Source organism: Rattus rattus, chromosome 3 (assembly GCF_011064425.1).
Source record: "Rattus rattus isolate New Zealand chromosome 3, Rrattus_CSIRO_v1, whole genome shotgun sequence".
NCBI lineage: Eukaryota > Metazoa > Chordata > Mammalia > Rodentia > Muridae > Rattus > Rattus rattus.
The window spans coordinates 29,768,855-29,785,737 of record NC_046156.1 but is presented as its reverse complement, the minus strand read 5'-3'; the positions used below and the strand labels follow the sequence as shown (position 1 = coordinate 29,785,737).

The 16,883-nt window shown below is 45.4% G+C and overlaps 1 protein-coding gene across 1 annotated transcript in view; it reads left to right on the top strand.

Moving 5' to 3' along the window:
• Positions 1-2,485: 2,485 nt before the first annotated feature.
• The window catches only part of Elovl6 (ELOVL fatty acid elongase 6), a 111,326-nt gene continuing 96,928 nt past the window's right edge, over positions 2,486-16,883 (top strand). The window contains exons 1-2 of the mRNA XM_032897344.1: positions 2,486-2,589; positions 2,740-2,860. Coding sequence (XP_032753235.1) covers positions 2,772-2,860 — 89 coding nt within the window. The 5' untranslated portion in view covers positions 2,486-2,589; positions 2,740-2,771. The remainder of the gene's footprint in view (positions 2,590-2,739; positions 2,861-16,883) is intronic.

Genomic DNA, 16,883 nt, shown 5'->3' with positions numbered 1-16,883 from the left:
CACCTCCACCTTTCAAACTGATTTTGCCAAGTCTTGGGCCTTCTTCAAAGTCATTCAGGGTGACCTGACACACGGCCCTGGAAGGGCAATCCCTACTCGAAGAGATAAGGGAATCTTTACATGGAATCTTTGAGGTTTGTCAGGGGACACTAATGCCCTAATCACCAACCAGACCTACAGGATTTCTTTTAATGCTGATTTATTTATTTACTCTGTATGTCTGTTCTCTCTCTCTCTCTCTCTCTCTCTCTCTCTCTCTCTCTCTGAGTGTGTGTGTGTGTGTGTGTGTGTGTGTGTGTGTGTGTGTGTGGGTGGGGTCTCATGTGGCCCAAAATAGTTTGGAGGTTGTTACTTAGCCGAAGATGGTTCTCAAACTCCTGGCTCTCCTGCCTCTACCTCCCAAATGTTGGAATTATAGGCATGGGTCACAATGCAGGCTTTAGCTGTTTGTTTATTTATTTAAAGGTGTGTGTGTGTGTGTGTGTGTGTGTGTGTGTGTGTGTGTGTGTGTGTGGTGTGTAGGCAGGGTTGCTTCCTTGTGCAGGGGAGCAGGTGCATGTGGCCGAGGCCAGAGCTACAACGGAGTGTGCCGTTCTCAAGACGACTCCCTCTTCATTTTAGAGACAAGGTCTACTGATCTCAAAGCTCCTATTTTACATGTGCCTGGCTGAGCAGCAAGCATCAGGAACTTCCTGTCTCAGCCTCAAGGATAGCCTTACAGGCAGAAGCTACCCTTAGCTAGCCTTTTGTAGGTTCTGGGAATCTGAACTCGGGTCCTCATGCTGAGCCATTTTTCCCAAAGTGGTGGCAACACCCCTTTAATTCCAGCACCAGGGGGGCAGAGGCAGGCAGATCTAGGAGTTGGAGGACACATTGGTCTATAGAGCAATTTCCAGGATAGCCAGGGATACTCAGAGAACCCTGTCCCAAAAAGACAAAAATCCAGTGACATAAAAACCCCAGGCGTCATCTATCCCTGGCTGACCCAGATCTTGTTACTAGACCAGGCTAGTCTCAAACTCACAAAGATCCACATGCTTTTGACTCCATTAGGATTAGGGGTATTCTCTCCCCTGCCCCCCCCCCCCCGCGCGCTTTAGCCTGGGGGTGGGGGTGGGGCAAGGACGTCACTGTGAAGTTCAGACTCACCTTGTATTTCTGGCAATTTTACTAGCACCAATCTTCCTGCCTCAGCCTCCAATGTCTTGCTGGGATTAATCTAACTTTGAATGAAGTGCCTACTCTTCATTTTAGTTGGTATGTGGGGAAATGTACACCATAGAGGATAATTTCTTTCTGGTTCTAATGTACATATCTTTAAACTAAGTAGGTTCTTAGCTGGGCTGTGGTGGCTCAGGCCTTTATCCCAGAACTTGTGAGTGAGGAAGAGGCAGGTGGATCTCTGAGTCTGAAACCAGCCTGGTCTACAGAACGAGTTCCAGGACAACCAGGGCTACACAGAAAAACCAAAAACATTAAAAAAAAAAATCCATCTTGAAAAAAATCACAAACTTTAAAAATATAAACTAGTAGGTTGTTGGTCGGTATCTTTTTTTTCTTTTTTCTTTTGGTTGGGTCCAAATATTATATTATCAGGTACCGTATTGCTCTCACTTCGTTCTTCCTTTAGGAACTGAAAATACCATCTACCGGGAAAATAAGAGGAGTGTTTGGGAAAGGTAAGGTTAAAACGATATTGCTGCGAGCTGGTGTTCAGCGGGATCAGCATTACGTTCACCCCTCTCCTACATTAATTTGTTCTTCTTAATTTCACAAGAATAAGGCAGAACTAAAGTAACTCATACAGATAAAGTTTTGGTATTAGAACAGTAGGTCTAATTCTGTATGCCAAATTCCTTTCCTCCATTGTTCAATAATATCCCCTCCAGGTAGCCAAACCCTCCATCTAACTCTTTCTTGCCCTTCCATATCTGCCTTCCAGTCACCCTTGACTTCCCAAGTCATCTTCCTCAGGATCCTATCTGCGCACGACTTTAAGGTTCCGAGGGCCACCTGGCCCTGTGGTCAAGGTAAATCCACGCCTAAGCTGCCCGGTAGAGGTGGTCTCAGAAGGTGCTGCGGGGTCGAGGGGGTGAGGAGAGAGCTCGTACGACGTGACCCTCTCATTCATTTGCCTGGAGTTCTCATGCCAGAGGCCTGGCAGGTTCTACTATTTCCCAATTGTTTACTCGCCAAGATTTCGGGTCCACGCGCCTCCCGGCTGCGCCTCGCACGCTGAAACTTCATTCAAAGGCCAGGCAGGGAGGCCCAGGAGGTGGTAAATGGGCTGATGGATGACCTCAAGGCCATTTCCTCCCTCTTGGCGCCCTTCCCCCAGTCCACTGACCACCTTCTTGTAAACAAAACTGTCCCCCAGGGCGAGGGGAGGTCTTGCTCTTCTGCGCCCTCTCGCGCAAAGGGTTAATTTTCCGGATCGCACGAGGGGGAGGAGATTTCCCTGTAGACGAGTAAAAAGCGTGATGGACAAACGTGCGGGCACTAAGACCGCAAGGCATTCATTTCCTCCTACGGTGGATGCGGACGCTGGGAGGAGAGCCCCTGAGCTAGGAGCTGGGAGCCGAGGCGCAGGCAATGCTCAACCCTGGATGTAGCTGAGGCTGGGAGAGAGATCGGCCAGGAGACTGACGGCGGGGCAATACCTAGGGGGGTGGGTGGGGGAAGCAGACAGGAGAGCACTCAAAATAAAAGGCTCTTTACAGATTTTTTTATTTTGTATAGAGAACACGTAGCGACTCCGAAGATCAGCCCCAATGAACATGTCAGTGTTGACTTTACAAGAATATGAATTCGAGAAGCAGTTCAACGAGAATGAAGCCATCCAATGGATGCAGGAAAACTGGTAGGTGATGCTTTCGCGTGATACTGTCCCCGGGAGTGCATTCATGTCGGTATTCCCAGTCTGAGCGTGAGCGGAGCGATGGATTGCCGGCGGTAGCCAGCAGATCGCGGAGTTCTAGGGTCTCATGTCTGCAGGAGACTCTGAGGCTGCATGAAGCGTGTGTTTTGGGGGTGCCCTGTGTGAGCTGCGGCCACGCGGGCATCTTTGTGTAGATTATATAACGTAGAACATATAATATGTGTACTTGGAATGATATACGGAGGACGGCGGCATGTTACAATCCAGCTACCCCACCTGCGCTGTCTCCCTGCTTTCGCTTAGATTTGGGGGTTCTGCTTGGCCTCCCGCAACTGGAGCGTGCAAGGCTGTGGAGGGAGGACCGGGTCTTCTCTCCCTTTAACCCTCTTCAGCCCGCCTCTCTCTGGTCCTTTCCCTCTCCCCATCCCTCGTGTCCTTCCTTTCTCCTTGTAGTTCTTCCACTTTACTGCCCTCCCTTGACTGCCGCCTCCAGCCGTAGATGCCCAAGGGTCCTGGACCCATTCCCCACTCAGATTACTTTCCGGTTTCATAAAGACATCGGGGAGGAGGGGACAATGAAAACTGCAATAAAAATGAATGAACCGGAGCAAGTGGAGCCACGCCATTATTAAGTTTCTGTGTAAAGGAAACGCCTTTTGGACACGCTTGTCAGTGCGGAGCGCCAGTTTAGGTACTAGGAGGCTCTTGCCCGGCAGTCTTGGAGGTCTTTCCCCAGAACTTCGAATGCGGGAAAACATCTTGTTTACTGAGTTCCTCCTGTCAGTCCCTGTGTGGGAGGCGATCCAGTATCACCTTGCAATATTTAAGAAGGGAGCTCCCTCCTTCCCGTAGACTGAGCAGTGTTGGAGACCTTTCCCTCCGGTTTAGTGCGAGCCCCACCACCTCCCCACCCCCACCCCACCACCCCCTCTGCGCAGCGGCCGGCCCTCGGGGGGCTTCCGGACTCGGGGAGGTTCCGCTGCCGCGTGCGAGGGCGCTCGCGACCTGCCTTCCCTCCCTCCATTCATCAATGGGAAACCGGAGACGCCGGCGCTCCCGGGCTGGGGCGGGTGGTGGCAGCCGCCGGGGGAGTTGCGGGAGGCGGAGGCCGAGAGTTCGCCTTCCCCAGCCGGGTCCCGGGCTGGCGGCTCCCGCCCCTTTCCGCCCGCGGGGCGCGCGCCCACCCTTGGCCTTCAGCTTGCGAGTTGGGCCCCTGGGCGGTTTACGGCGGCGACCGGGCGGAGCCAAGGCTCCGGGGCGCGCGAGTTTGGGCTGTGGCATGGCGGCTGCCTGCCTGAGGCCCCGAACCCCAGAGCCAGCTTGGTGCGGTCGCCCGCGTCCTCCAGGAAGCCGAGGCCGAGGGCGCAGGCCCGGGTCCGGGGCGCGATTGCACCCGCGGGGAGTCTGGATCACCCTGTAAGGGGGCGGCCATTGGGAGGCCCGAGCGCTGCAGGAAGCCCAGCCCCCTCGGGCTGGCGTTCAGGGGGCTTGGAGGTGCACTTCCGCTAGGGGTTTGGAGGGCGGTGACCTGAGCTCAGCTTGCCAGCCTAGGGCTCCGGTCTTCTCTGAGGCTGTTTGTCACCGTCCCTTGCAGGGCTCTAGCCTGCCTTTCTCTGCCTTCCTCCAGTAGCCCGCTGCTCGCGTTTCCTAACATGCTGTCTCTAGCTTGCTGCATCCCGGTTGGGCCTGCCATTCCGGAGTAGGCTTTCCCAGCCTCTGCAGGCGCATGGCACTCACTGCCCGCCCTCGCTGCTGCACCACCCTGGTGCATACTGTCTCTGTTTGTTGCCCCCCACCCCCACCCCGTTTTTTTCCTTAAGGCTACTTTCTGTGCCTGCCCCAGGACCATTTCCCGCCTCTTTCTCCAGACACTCAGTTAAGTGACAGTCGCTGTCAGAACTAGGCAGGTCCATGATCCTCATGGGAGTGGAAATATCCCAAATACACTAATTTCTTTTCTCTTGTTACTATTTGACCACTGTTTATTAGTTCTTGAACAGTACTTTTGTTCTTCCTGACAAAGCATTTTCGTTATTTTATTTTACTTATTATTTTTATTTCTTATTTTAAAGGTGGATATTTACACGTGTCTGTGGCTCTTAGCGCATCAGGGGCTGATGAGGGCAAGGTTCTCATCTTTTTTCCCCGTCTTGAGTTTGCAAAGCATTTTGTAACATGCTTTATACATGGCAGATGCTTGCAAAGTCCAGCGATTAAAACGTTCATTTTGCCGCCAGCACTACCTGTTCATATCCCTGCCTGAGGCTGAGCATGCTTGGCTAGAGTTTTGAACGCTATTCTAGTCACATTGTAGAATGTATGTCCTTTCGGTCTTTTGATCCTTGGCGTTATATTTTGGATTGCTTATTACAGTGGAAAGGTCTGTCCCTTCCTTGCTGATCCCACGTTCCCTTTCTACTTCATTATCTAGTCCCCTCGCAGCCTGATTTTAGAACTTTCCTACCCGCTCTCCTGAGATAAACCCCCAAACCCCAGCAACCAAAATGTCTTGGTCAAAATGAAGGTTCTCTTCTCATGTCATTAGGAGGGAATGTCATCATAAAAGCTTGTATATACCCTCTTGAGAGGGGAGTTGAGGGGCTTGAAAACCATAAAGTCTCATCTTCACCTGATCTAGTCACTTAGAATGGTTTCAAATAGCTTCTGAAAGAGAAACATGCAGATAAGCCTGTGCCCTCCCTGTCTTTTGAGAACTTATTTGCAACTGTTCTTTAAAAATCTGGTAGACCTAATCTAAACAAAGCTGCTAATTGTAACAAATCTCTAGTGAGCTGAGTTACCACAGCATCTGACCACTGCTGAGGTCTGGGAGTGGGCGAGCCAGGCATGGTGCCTTACATTACACTAGTCTGTATATAGGAACTAGCCTCATTTAGGAGCACTCAGAATAAGGAGTTGGTAAAAAACCAATCCTACAATGCTTTCTTACCTTTGTTCCTTCAGGATCCATCATGGAATGGGGCCCCAGGTCTCTGAGTAGTCTTTTTTTTTTTTTCTTTTATTCGGGGCTGGGGATTGAACCCAGGACCTTGAGCCTCCTAGGCAAGCGCTCTACCACTGAGCCAAATCCCCAACCCCTTCCAGTAGTCTTAGGTGTAAACTCCTACTGGCTAGGCTGAGACAAACTCCTGAAGTTTATTGTTGCTTTCATAGTTTAACCTGATACTCACTGGCTTAGATATGAAACATTGTAGACTTTACTTTTGTAGCAAATAGTTTCATTATAGAATAGACTGCTATTACAATTTTCCTGCAAAGTGGTAAATATGTATTCCTTTGGAGAATCCCTGTGTGATTTTCTTGAAACTGCTTCCCAGTTAAAAATATCTTGGGTAATATTATCTGGTGCAGTTTCTAACATCAGGTAGAGAAAACTGCCTGCCTTTTAGCCCCCAATAACATTTTGGAGTTCCAGTTTCAGACTGGAAGCCCCTTGAGATTTAATAGTATCCATATAGACGTTTTGTTCTTTTATGACCTGGCTGGCCAGTACTTGTGCTCGCTCACGGCCGACTCAATCAGTAAACGCTGCAAGCGAGGGAGCAAAGTCAGAAAGGCTGGAGAGGAGACATAAACTTCATTGAGAAGGAAAGCAGGCTGTGCCTTCTCCTCTCCTGCAGCCTGCCAGGTTTGCGCTGAGACAGTGGATGCTAGTTGCTCCGGTTGTAATTGCCTGGCCAATGATGACTATCTTCTGATGTCGGCTGACACGCTGTTCACCAATAGGAAAGCAGGAGGCCTGTGCTGACTGCTGTAACATTATGTATGTGGGGTGACGTCATCAAAGGGCTTGCCTAGACTCTCACGAGCCCCTCCCCCCTCTCCTGGCATCCTCCACACATCCAGCTTTGAGTGCTTTGTATATTTTTTTCTGACTTTCTCCTCTCCTCCCGCGGTGATTTCTAGAAGGCTTTTTATTGTTTTTCACGTTTGTGTTCTGTATTCTAGGGTTGTGAGACAAATTTCAGAATGAAATACTACCCAACAGAGGAAACACATTTAACTCACAAATTTATTTTTACTGAAGGGGAAAAGGGACTTTAAAAGGAGCTACATCATGTTTCTTCATCCTTATGTATGAAGTTGAAAAAATAATATGACGTAGCATGTCAGCATTCTAGAGCATTATAAACCTGTGTCAGCGGTTCACATTTTTTTTTCTCGAATGGATAGGTTTAGGCTGTTTATCCTGTAGGGAGAGCAGCTCTGAATTGCTGCAGAATTTTTCCATGTAACTTGGCTGCATACATCTGAGGGAAATGCTGGGAAACTGTGGCATCCATGGTGTGTACAGAATAGGCTAGAATTTTACCGGGTGATTGTTAACGTTACCTGAATTTGGGTCGGTTGTCAAGACAATATATTGAATTCTATATGTAATTGTCAATTATTTTGAAGAATCACACCTCATGCTTGCAAAATGACTGGTAGGGAAGTCTAAGGGACTGACAGCCTTTCCAGTGAACTTCAGGGTACAAGTTCATATACGTTAAGAGATAGAAGCTCTGTATCGTAGAGAAGGAATCAAGCCTAAGGTAATCTAGGAAGTAATAAAAAGTTATGTGGGAACTTTGACCTGAACTTCCAAGTATCTCTCAAGTATTCATATGCCTTTCCTTGTTCAGGGTCCCAGGGATGAGAGCCAGCTTAATGCAGATTACTTTATTAATCCGTTACCTACCTATATGTTCGTGTTAGTCTATGGGGGTCAAGGGGGGGTTGTTTTGGTTTTTTATTTTATTTTATTTTTTGCTGGTTTTTTTGTTTGTTTTTTGCATAAGGCTTTTTGTTATATCTGTAGTTTTTTTCCTCTCGAAAATTGGTTGCCTTTGATTATAAAGGTGTCATGGTACACATTAGAATTTACCCTACAATCAACCCACTCTGCATCCAACAGTCTCTTCATATGTTTCCTTGAAAGAAGACTCAACCCAAGAAATTGGAAAAGTTACAAGAGGGAAGAAGACCTTTAAACGTAGGAAGAAATAACCCACCCTCTTAGTCATTAGCCTGCAAAGTAAAACGCAGAGTGGATCGATATTACAGCAAATCAAGCATCCATCCCGTTCAGCGATCTCGGTGAAGTTAGGTCCAAGCGTTTTCTGAAATTGGTTTTCTGGAATCACTTGCCTTGGTGATATCCTTCATTCTCACGGAAGGACAGTGAGCTGTGCTGTGCTTCATTATGAGGAGTCAGACGCAGGTGCATCAGGCTTGACTCGACCTAGCCTTTGCTTACCCCTGCAGGGCCATCTGCCAGCTCCCAGTTGTTTCCCAGTATCATCTTCATCAGGTGAACTCAGGCATTTACTTAGAAAAGTTACCCATGATTCATGTCGACAACCGTATGGAGTCTGCATGAAGCCATCTTTGGCCAGGAAGGACTACATTTACCTATATTACGTAGAGGCCGGTGCAGATATGTAATGTTTGCGTATTATTCAGATAAGTCCTTTTAAAAGTGTCTCTTCTCGTATTTACTCTTCAGTAATAAATTTTACAAATAAACAGGCCTTTTAAAAGTGTCCAGCCACAGGGTAAGAGACTAAGAATTTGGTAAATCTTTTTATACAAGAGCACCCAAAGGCACAGGTCGTGAGGAATCATCCAAGCTGGAGTCTGTGCATTTATCCTGCTTTGTTTCTACGTTTCGATGTTGAGCATGCGTGATTTTTAGTCTTCAACGTTTTGTCTTGTTTTTAAGACAGGTTGGGTACTCGCAATCCTCCTGCCTCCATGCTAGAACTACAGGTGTGAACCCCTTTAGCCCCAGCTGATTTCCTGGACCTTTATTCTTTGTGCATTGGAACCACCAGTCCTTTTAGGGACCCCTTAGTGTAACTGGTCATCCACTGTTACATTTGACTTTGAAGGCTTCACTTTGAACCCAAGGGGGGAAAAAACCAGTAAAGCAGCTAAGACAACTGTGCAGGGATGTATTAGGTCGGTTGCCGAGGTAAATTATGCATGCTAATTAGCAGACTGATGGACAGCCACTGGTGTCTCTCAGATGTTTGCTTTCAAAGCTTCCTGCTTCAGGCATTCTTTCTGAAGTTGTGTGGAAAGTTAATTGCAAGGATATAGGGAACGTATCATTGACATGCATTTCATACATGAGATTTATGATCACATTTTAAGTGAAATATAGCTCCATTTCCTCAAACTATTTTTCTTTAAAAAAATTTCTTTTTCATGTGTACGGTGTTTTTGCCTGAATGAATGTCTGTGTACCACTTGTCTGGTGCCCTCGAGAATCAAAAGAAAGGCATCCCTGGATCCTGAGTTGCAAATGGTTGTGAGCCACTGTGTGGCTGCTGGGCCCTCAGGAAAAGCAGCCAGTGTGTTCTTCACTGAGCATCTCTCTAGCCCCTTGAGAGATATTTCTTTAAAACTCGCTCACTTTTACTTATGTGAATCGTGTGTTCGCAAGTGGCCATGGAAGACAGGAGACATTGGATCCCCTGGAATTGGAGTTCTATCTCATTGTAAGCTTTTAGCAAGTGCTGACCTCTCCAGCTTACAAAAGGCATTTATTTCATAAAGAGAAGTTTCGGATGTCTTAGTTCAATCCTTAATTTTATTAATGTCTGTCCTTGAGACTTGTTTTTTTCTGAGCTAGGAAGTTGGATGTCTGGATGAATGTTACTTCTTTGGATTATTGGAATGCTGTTCTTTGAGGACTGTGTACAGGTGGTTGGGAGGTGCCCATTCGACATTTGTCTTTGTTAGAAGATTCTGTGTGTGCTCGTGACCACGCATGTACAAGCAAATGCTAAACGTAACTTCAGAAATAATGAAGACTCGATATCCATTTTTTAAAGAAAAACTTCTACAAGAACTTTCTGAGTTAAACAGACTGCTAACATTTTCAGTAAGGTATGTCCTAGTAAAATTTACAATGTCAAAGGCTAGCTCAGGCACTTCCATAAATCCAGCACTCGGGAAGCAGAGTCAGGTGGATCTCTGTGAGTTCGAGGATAGCCCGGTCTTACAGTGAGCTCCAGGCCTGCAAGGCTACGTGGCGAGAAAATTTCAAAACGAACATGGAAAGAACAAAGGGCAATGCTGTGATTTTAATAAGTATTAAGACTGTGATAGTTGGCCATTTATCCTAATATTTCACCCAGTTACTGCTGGGGTGTTTTGTTGTCATTGTTAGTAATTATCAACATCCTCGAGTTTTTTGTTTATTGTTTTCTGTCTCTTGGGCCAGGATTTTAGTTTCTGTCTAGTGAGGAATGGACTTTCAGGTGAAGGTCAGGCAGTGGAACTGAATGCTTTGAGGTTGGGATTTCAGGGTCTTGTTTGGACCCTGGGGCCTAATGAAAACAACACTGATGAAAAGATTTGTCTCCAAAACTTAAAAAAAAATCCTCTGTGGAGACTCTATCAAAGCCCCTGGGTGACGTAACTACAGAGGAACCGGGATAGCTGTCCCTAACACGGTCAGAAGTTCAATAGAAGGCATTTTACAAGGAAAAGTACCTTGCACGTCAACTTCAGCAACTTCCTCTCAACTTTATGACATCCAGGTATAAAGTTAAAGGTCTAAGAAGGTAGAATAGATTTTCTTCGATTCAGTGCAAGGATGGTAATGCCTCTTACTACTTACTGATTACTTATTGATTACAACGTTCCTTTTCTGAGATTTTAAGAGCAATGATTAATCCTTGCACCAAACTCATACAACTTTATCTATCTATTTATTTATTTATTTATTTATTTATTTTCTTTCTTTTTTTTTTTTTTCTTTTTTTCGGAGCTGGGGACCGAACCCAGGGCCTTGTGCTTGCTAGGCAAGCGCTCTACCACTGACCTAAATCCCCAACCCCTTTATTTATTTTCTACCAAAAGCATACTGCTTTATATAGAAAGAAGCAGTCACTGTGTGTGATTTGCCGGTAGGGACATGTGGATAAAACAGCCTTTAGGCCTACCTAAGGCTTGAATTGGGGAGGGAGTCGCACAGGCCCAATTGTCCTATGGCTTAAATATTATTAAGTATTCAGTTAGTACAACAATACACATGAAACTGTAGCTGCCCCCCAAACATTCCTGTGGTTTTAGTCAGTAGTCTTCAAGTGTCTCTTATCTTAACCTGCTTTAAGTGGATTCCCAAACACAGCCAGAATAACTGCGGAAAGCCCTTGTCCAATTTACTGTGTGTAGTGGCCATAAGCCGTGTAAATTACTTTAACCATTGCACGCATTTTTTGAGAATATTACTGGTTCCCGAGTTTTAGCACCTTTAATGATACTTGAATTATAGGACGTTGACAGTTTCATCTAAAACACTGGCACCGAGATTTGGAACGTCTCTTAAGCTTTGGTCTTCACAGTGTTCTCTGTTTCTTACACTGAGCATGGTTCTAGACCCTACAGGGGATGCTGGCAGCCATGCTCTCCTGGGACAGGTTTTAGTTGCTGGTTCCAATCTGATCTGCTGATAGAAGCACAGTTAGAGCCTAGGAACTGCCGGGCTTCCTACAGTATGGATGCTTAAAAAATAGCTTTCGTTTTGCTTTTGAAACTTTTTCCCAGTTCTAACTCCACAAAAGTACTTGTTATAGGAAACATAAAAAAATTATTAAAAAAAAAAAAGAGCCAGGGGGAAAAGACATTTTCATTTCTTACTTAAAAGTAACCCCTGCTCTTTCCATACATTCCAGTTCTCTTCGCAAGGCTTCTGTGGCTACTAAGGCATTTGGTGACACAGGTGCCTGACATTGGCATGGTCTTACGGTCTCTCGACATCTTTCTATGCTGCTGTTTTGCTTTTACATAATAGATTTCGTTGTGTCTTATTTAAACTTTAACAGTGGCTACTTCCTATTTGCCTTCTTGTAGGTAAGCAACCCCCCCTCCCCCCACCTCCAATTTTGTTTTTTTGTTATTTTGAGCCATGGTCTCCTGCCTAGCTCTGGCTGTCCGAAAACTTGCTATGTAAACCATGCTGGCCAGGAACTCACAGAGACACCTGCCTCTGCCTTCTGACTCTGCCTTCCGAGCACTCCCAGCTTAGGGAACATTCTTATCAGGTAGAATGTTAAACTTCGAGTATTTTGTTATAAATATAAATATCTTTACATTTATTTTTGTTTTGTGAGTGTTTGCTTGCATATATGTGTACTGTGTGCATGCCTGGTGCCCTCAGGCGTCAGAAAGAGTGTTGGATTCCAGGGGCTGGACCTATAGGTGTTTGCCAACCACTGTATGGATGCTGGGAACTAAACTTGGGATAAACTTGGATTGACTTCAGGAGCAGGAAGTGTCCTTGACCGCTGAGCATTTGCTCTAACCCCAAGGTGATGATGAGCGTCTTTAAATGTTCATTTGTTTACTCCGGGACTTCTTTCGGAGAAGTGTTAAGTTCTAATTTCAAAGATTATGCTGTTCACAGCATGGCTGATAACGAGAGAAGTTGAATGGATTTATACTCTGGTCAGGATGGGCAGAATCTAGACTTGTGACAGGGCAGTATTTAGACTCACCAGTAAAGATGATTGCCGGGCTCCAGCCTCAACACAGGGTCGGAATTCTCAACTGGAAGCAGGGATATCTGGAGGGCGCATAACAAATATACACAGACTACTTTTTTGGTACAAACCAACAGGCAATTTCAAGGCTTAAAGTCCTCTCTCTCTCTCTCTCTCTCTCTCTCTCTCTCTCTCTCTCAGCTTGAGGCTGCACACACTCTGCATTCGCTTGTGCACTCTGCTTTTTTATTGCGCTTTTCTCGAACTCCCACACTCACGCACACCTCTGTTCATTACCCTTTCATTCTCGCACACAATCTTTACACACCTCACATTCTCTCTTCACTCACTCTTCACATGCACTTCTCATGCTCTCTCCCTCGCTCTCACATTTGTTCTCAGACCCCCTCTCTCATTCGTTCCCTCATGCGCTCTCTTATCCACTCTTCACATGTTCTCTCATGCTCTCTAGCCTTTCTCTTGCCCCAGTCTTTTATTGATAATCCAAAAGCAGGTAGAAAAAAGACGTTGTATAATCATTGCCAAATCAAATTCAAAAGAGTAACCACATCCCACAAAGAATTAAGAATTACAGTTGTTCCCCAAAGTTTCATGCTTCCCCTATTCCCAGGCATGTGGCCAAAATAATAATAATTGCAAACTTATCATTATTTAAACTTTAACTTTTGACTTATTATACTTCAGAACTCAAAGCTCCTAGGTCAGCTACTTGGGTTTGCCTGTGAAGCTCTAATGATAAATGACATGGGCAAAGCTGCCAGGCAGTGGCCAGAAAGACTCAAGTTAACTCTTAACTCAGTGGTTCTGCTAGCTTTCTGTTCCTTGCACACAATGACTCTCGTAAGAGTCCCAGTATTTTTACTTAGTTTACTAGTATATAATTTTTTATATTCTATACTTCCTTATCCAGGAACCACTCTCAAATGTTATATAAAACTTAATTCCTAACTTCAATAACTTTTCCTTTCTTAGGGTCCCAGTGTTGGCTTTAATTCATTTTCTAATAATTTCTTCAAACTTTCTTTGCAAGTCAAGCATTAATCTGGAGCTACCATTGTGCAGTCATTACATTGTTTCCAAGATGAGAACACACAGCATGCACCTGGGCCATTAGGGCTGTGCTGTTCCCCTATGCCCCAATTTCCAATTCTTTAAGAATCATTGCATCAAGGAACATCTAGTTTCATAGAATCCACCAGAGCAGAAGGAGAAAGTAGGAAAGTCAGATATAATAGAATAATTATGCACACCAAGGCCAACGGAAAGGCAGTCATGCACAAATGAAATCTATACAGCCGTTGTCCAGGGCTAAGGTTAGGAGGAATGGGAACAACCAGTTTTTACAAAGAGCTGCTGCGGGCTTCTGAGATGTCTCCATCCTGGCCTACTGCAGGCAGCCTCTTATTTCAGATGGCAGGTCCCCTGGAGGGATGTGTCTCCTGCTTCTCAGGGTCCCACATGTCACCCTACTTTACCAGGAGTGTAACAGTCCCTGTTATTGTATGCTGTCCCCAGCAGATGATGTCGTGTTAAACACCTTTGATAAGTTGATTGAGGACAAATGAAGACATCTCATTGTCATTTAACTCTCATCTAAATCTCTGGTGGCCTCAGAGATTCCGTTTCTGTTTGTGTTCCTTTGTGTCCTTGTAAATGGTTTCCTCCTGTCTTTTCCACCTCGCTAGTTGTGTACCATACAGCGTGTTAGAAAGATTAGCATGTTGTCCAACATGACCTCATACTTTCTTCTCTGGGAGGATTAGTGTGGTCTCTACTGCACTAATTACATAGTTGGGAGCAAATTAGAACCACTTTAGTGGCTGGGTATTGGCCCACGCCTTTAATCCCAACACTTGAGAGGCAGAGCTTTGAGTTCAAGGCCAGCCTGATTTTACATAGTGCGTTCCATGACAGAAAGAAAGAGAAGCTGACAATTTAGTCTATTCCGAAAAGACGAAAAGACTCATTTTGTATCAAATCAATCGAAACATTTGTGGTTGCCCAAAGAAAGATATTAGATTTATCCTTCGACTGCATATAGAGAGAAGTTGTATCTTTAGCTTCCTGCCAGTGTTGTGCTTTCTTACTGTTGAGCTCACTTTGCAGGTTTGGGGGTGGGGGGTGTTCGGCAAGCATTTCTTATGGTAGGATAGTACAGTGGTGAGTGCTCAGCCTGCAGATTCAAGGTGGCTGGGTTTAGGTTCTTGCTCTATCTTGTAGAAGCCTGGTAATCTCTGCTCCAAGCTGGAGATGTTCTTTGCTACTCCTCTTTGACTTCCACTTGGGGAAGGTGATACAATGAAGTCAGCTGTCTGCAGGCTGTCAGAATGAAACCTGTGACCAAGTGCGTTCGGTGTCCAGCACCGGGCCTAGCCCATACATTTTTATTACACGATTTACAGTCGCCCCCATTGTTGACCCTGTGGGTTCAGGTGAGAAGAGGGAGTCTCTGTGGAATTATAGTGCAATTTCTGTGGTAACCCCCCAGATGGCTGCGTGTCAATCCTGCCAGCTGATAGATGCCAGTGGGTAGGGTCCTGAGGGATGAGAAGGGAACATGGTTTCAACTGCACCTGAAGAAATCTGCACTCCAGATCTTGGCAAGAGAAAATATTAATAATAGTAATGCAGTGTCATCAGAAGCCTTTCCTGGGCGCATTTTGAAGTACTTTGAGAATCGGTGCTTTTTCTGCAATCCCACCTACTGATCGAGATGAAGGACAGCCAATCGATAGACAAATCACTGGTATATTTTCATAGAGGACCTGGGGTCACTGCAGTCACTTACGTGTCAAATGCATGCAGCCTTCTTCTGTGTTACACCAAAGGTACAATTGCTCTGCTGGTCAGTGAAGTGATAGTGACTGAACGTTTGGGGACAGTTTGTGCTTTCATGAAATGTTTGGTGATTGTTCAGAAAACCTTCTATTTTTGGTGGCCGAGGCCCAACTGTTTTGTTAATGAACTTGAAATTCCACATTATCCCCTATTGGTTTCCTTTGCTGTGCATGCAGGGTCAGGGGACAAGGGTGTTTATTCTGTCTGTCTGTTCAGGTAGGGTTTTGCCTGGTGGCCTTACTGGAACCCTGGGGCGTGCCTTGCTGCTAAGTGGGAGCCTGTGTTAGCTAATGTTTATATTATCCGTAGGTTGTTTCTATGGGCAGCTCCACAGTAAAGTCCTTCTCAGATGGAGGGATTTAAATCCTTGGTATTTATGGTCTTAATACAGAGTAAAGCAATTCTTCATTCTTTTTTCTTTTTTAAGCACACACACACTCCTCCTGTATCAGATTCATGGATGCTAGGCCAATGCTCCACTCTGAACCATATCCCCAGCAATAGCTTTATTCTCGACTTGATGGTCCAGGTTCCGAAATGGAGAACTTCCTTAGATGGCTTTCAGTCCACTCCTCTCTGGGTAGCTTTCATTCCTTTAGGATCTTTTTATTACATATTGATTTAAAAGCTACCCGTCTTTTATGGTTCTATTCTAACTAAACTTGTTCAAGACCACCAATACATATTTTCAAATGCCTATTCTGACCTTTCTCTGAGCCTTTTCTAATGCAGTTCCTCAAATGTCACTTGGAGCCCACTGGTAATCTACATAGACATTTTAGAAATGTTGGGCATCTTTGGGATTTGTGGAGGAATTTTAATCCAGCAACATGGCCACTCTGGCAAGGGATCACATCCAAAAACCTAGGTCTGTGTGATCCAATGGAATGCAGACAAGCCACACCCCTTTAATCCCTTTGGCTGGAATGCAGACATACCCTTAGTACACACCTTTCAGGTAAAATCAGTTTGTAGAAGGAAGCAGCCATATTTGAAAGTGACATCTAATCGAGAGGCAAAGGACTCAGAGAAAAGTTTGACCGAATGAGTCAAAGATAGGATATGCCCAACTCTCATGACAATAGCACCGGAAAGAAAAGCTATTTAAATGCAGCACAGGGAGAATCAGTTGTAAGGCAGTGTGCAGTGAGTGCAGGACAGTGGAGTTGACTTCACCTCTGAGTTCATGCAGTTGGGTTCCTGAAGTTCAGAGACAGTTTTTCCAAGCAGAGCAGTTCATTCAGAAGCCGAGAGAAGTCAATTGGTATCAGTCAGCTTGGGGAGGAGTTTGGGCCAGAATAGCTGAGTTGAACCAGCCAGCCAGAGTTCAGGGGCAGGATGAGCTTAATCACCAGTAAGTCTCCCAGACAGCTACACTGGAGAATAAGTGTTTTGAAGGGTTTAAACAATTAAATACTTTTTATTAGGATACTAACTTTATTGAAGCTTATGAAAAATTGATAGTTACATTCAATGAGGGAGCCTGTATTAGACTCGCCTAGAGGAAGAAATACTGGAGACTTTCCCAAAACTACTGCTTATGAAATTCTAGAAAACGTAAGCATCCTGTCTCCAGCGAACCACTAGCGTTGTCTTTAGTTGCAGCCGTCTGCCCCCTTCCACCGAGAGCAGGTTTCTCTGTTTAGCCC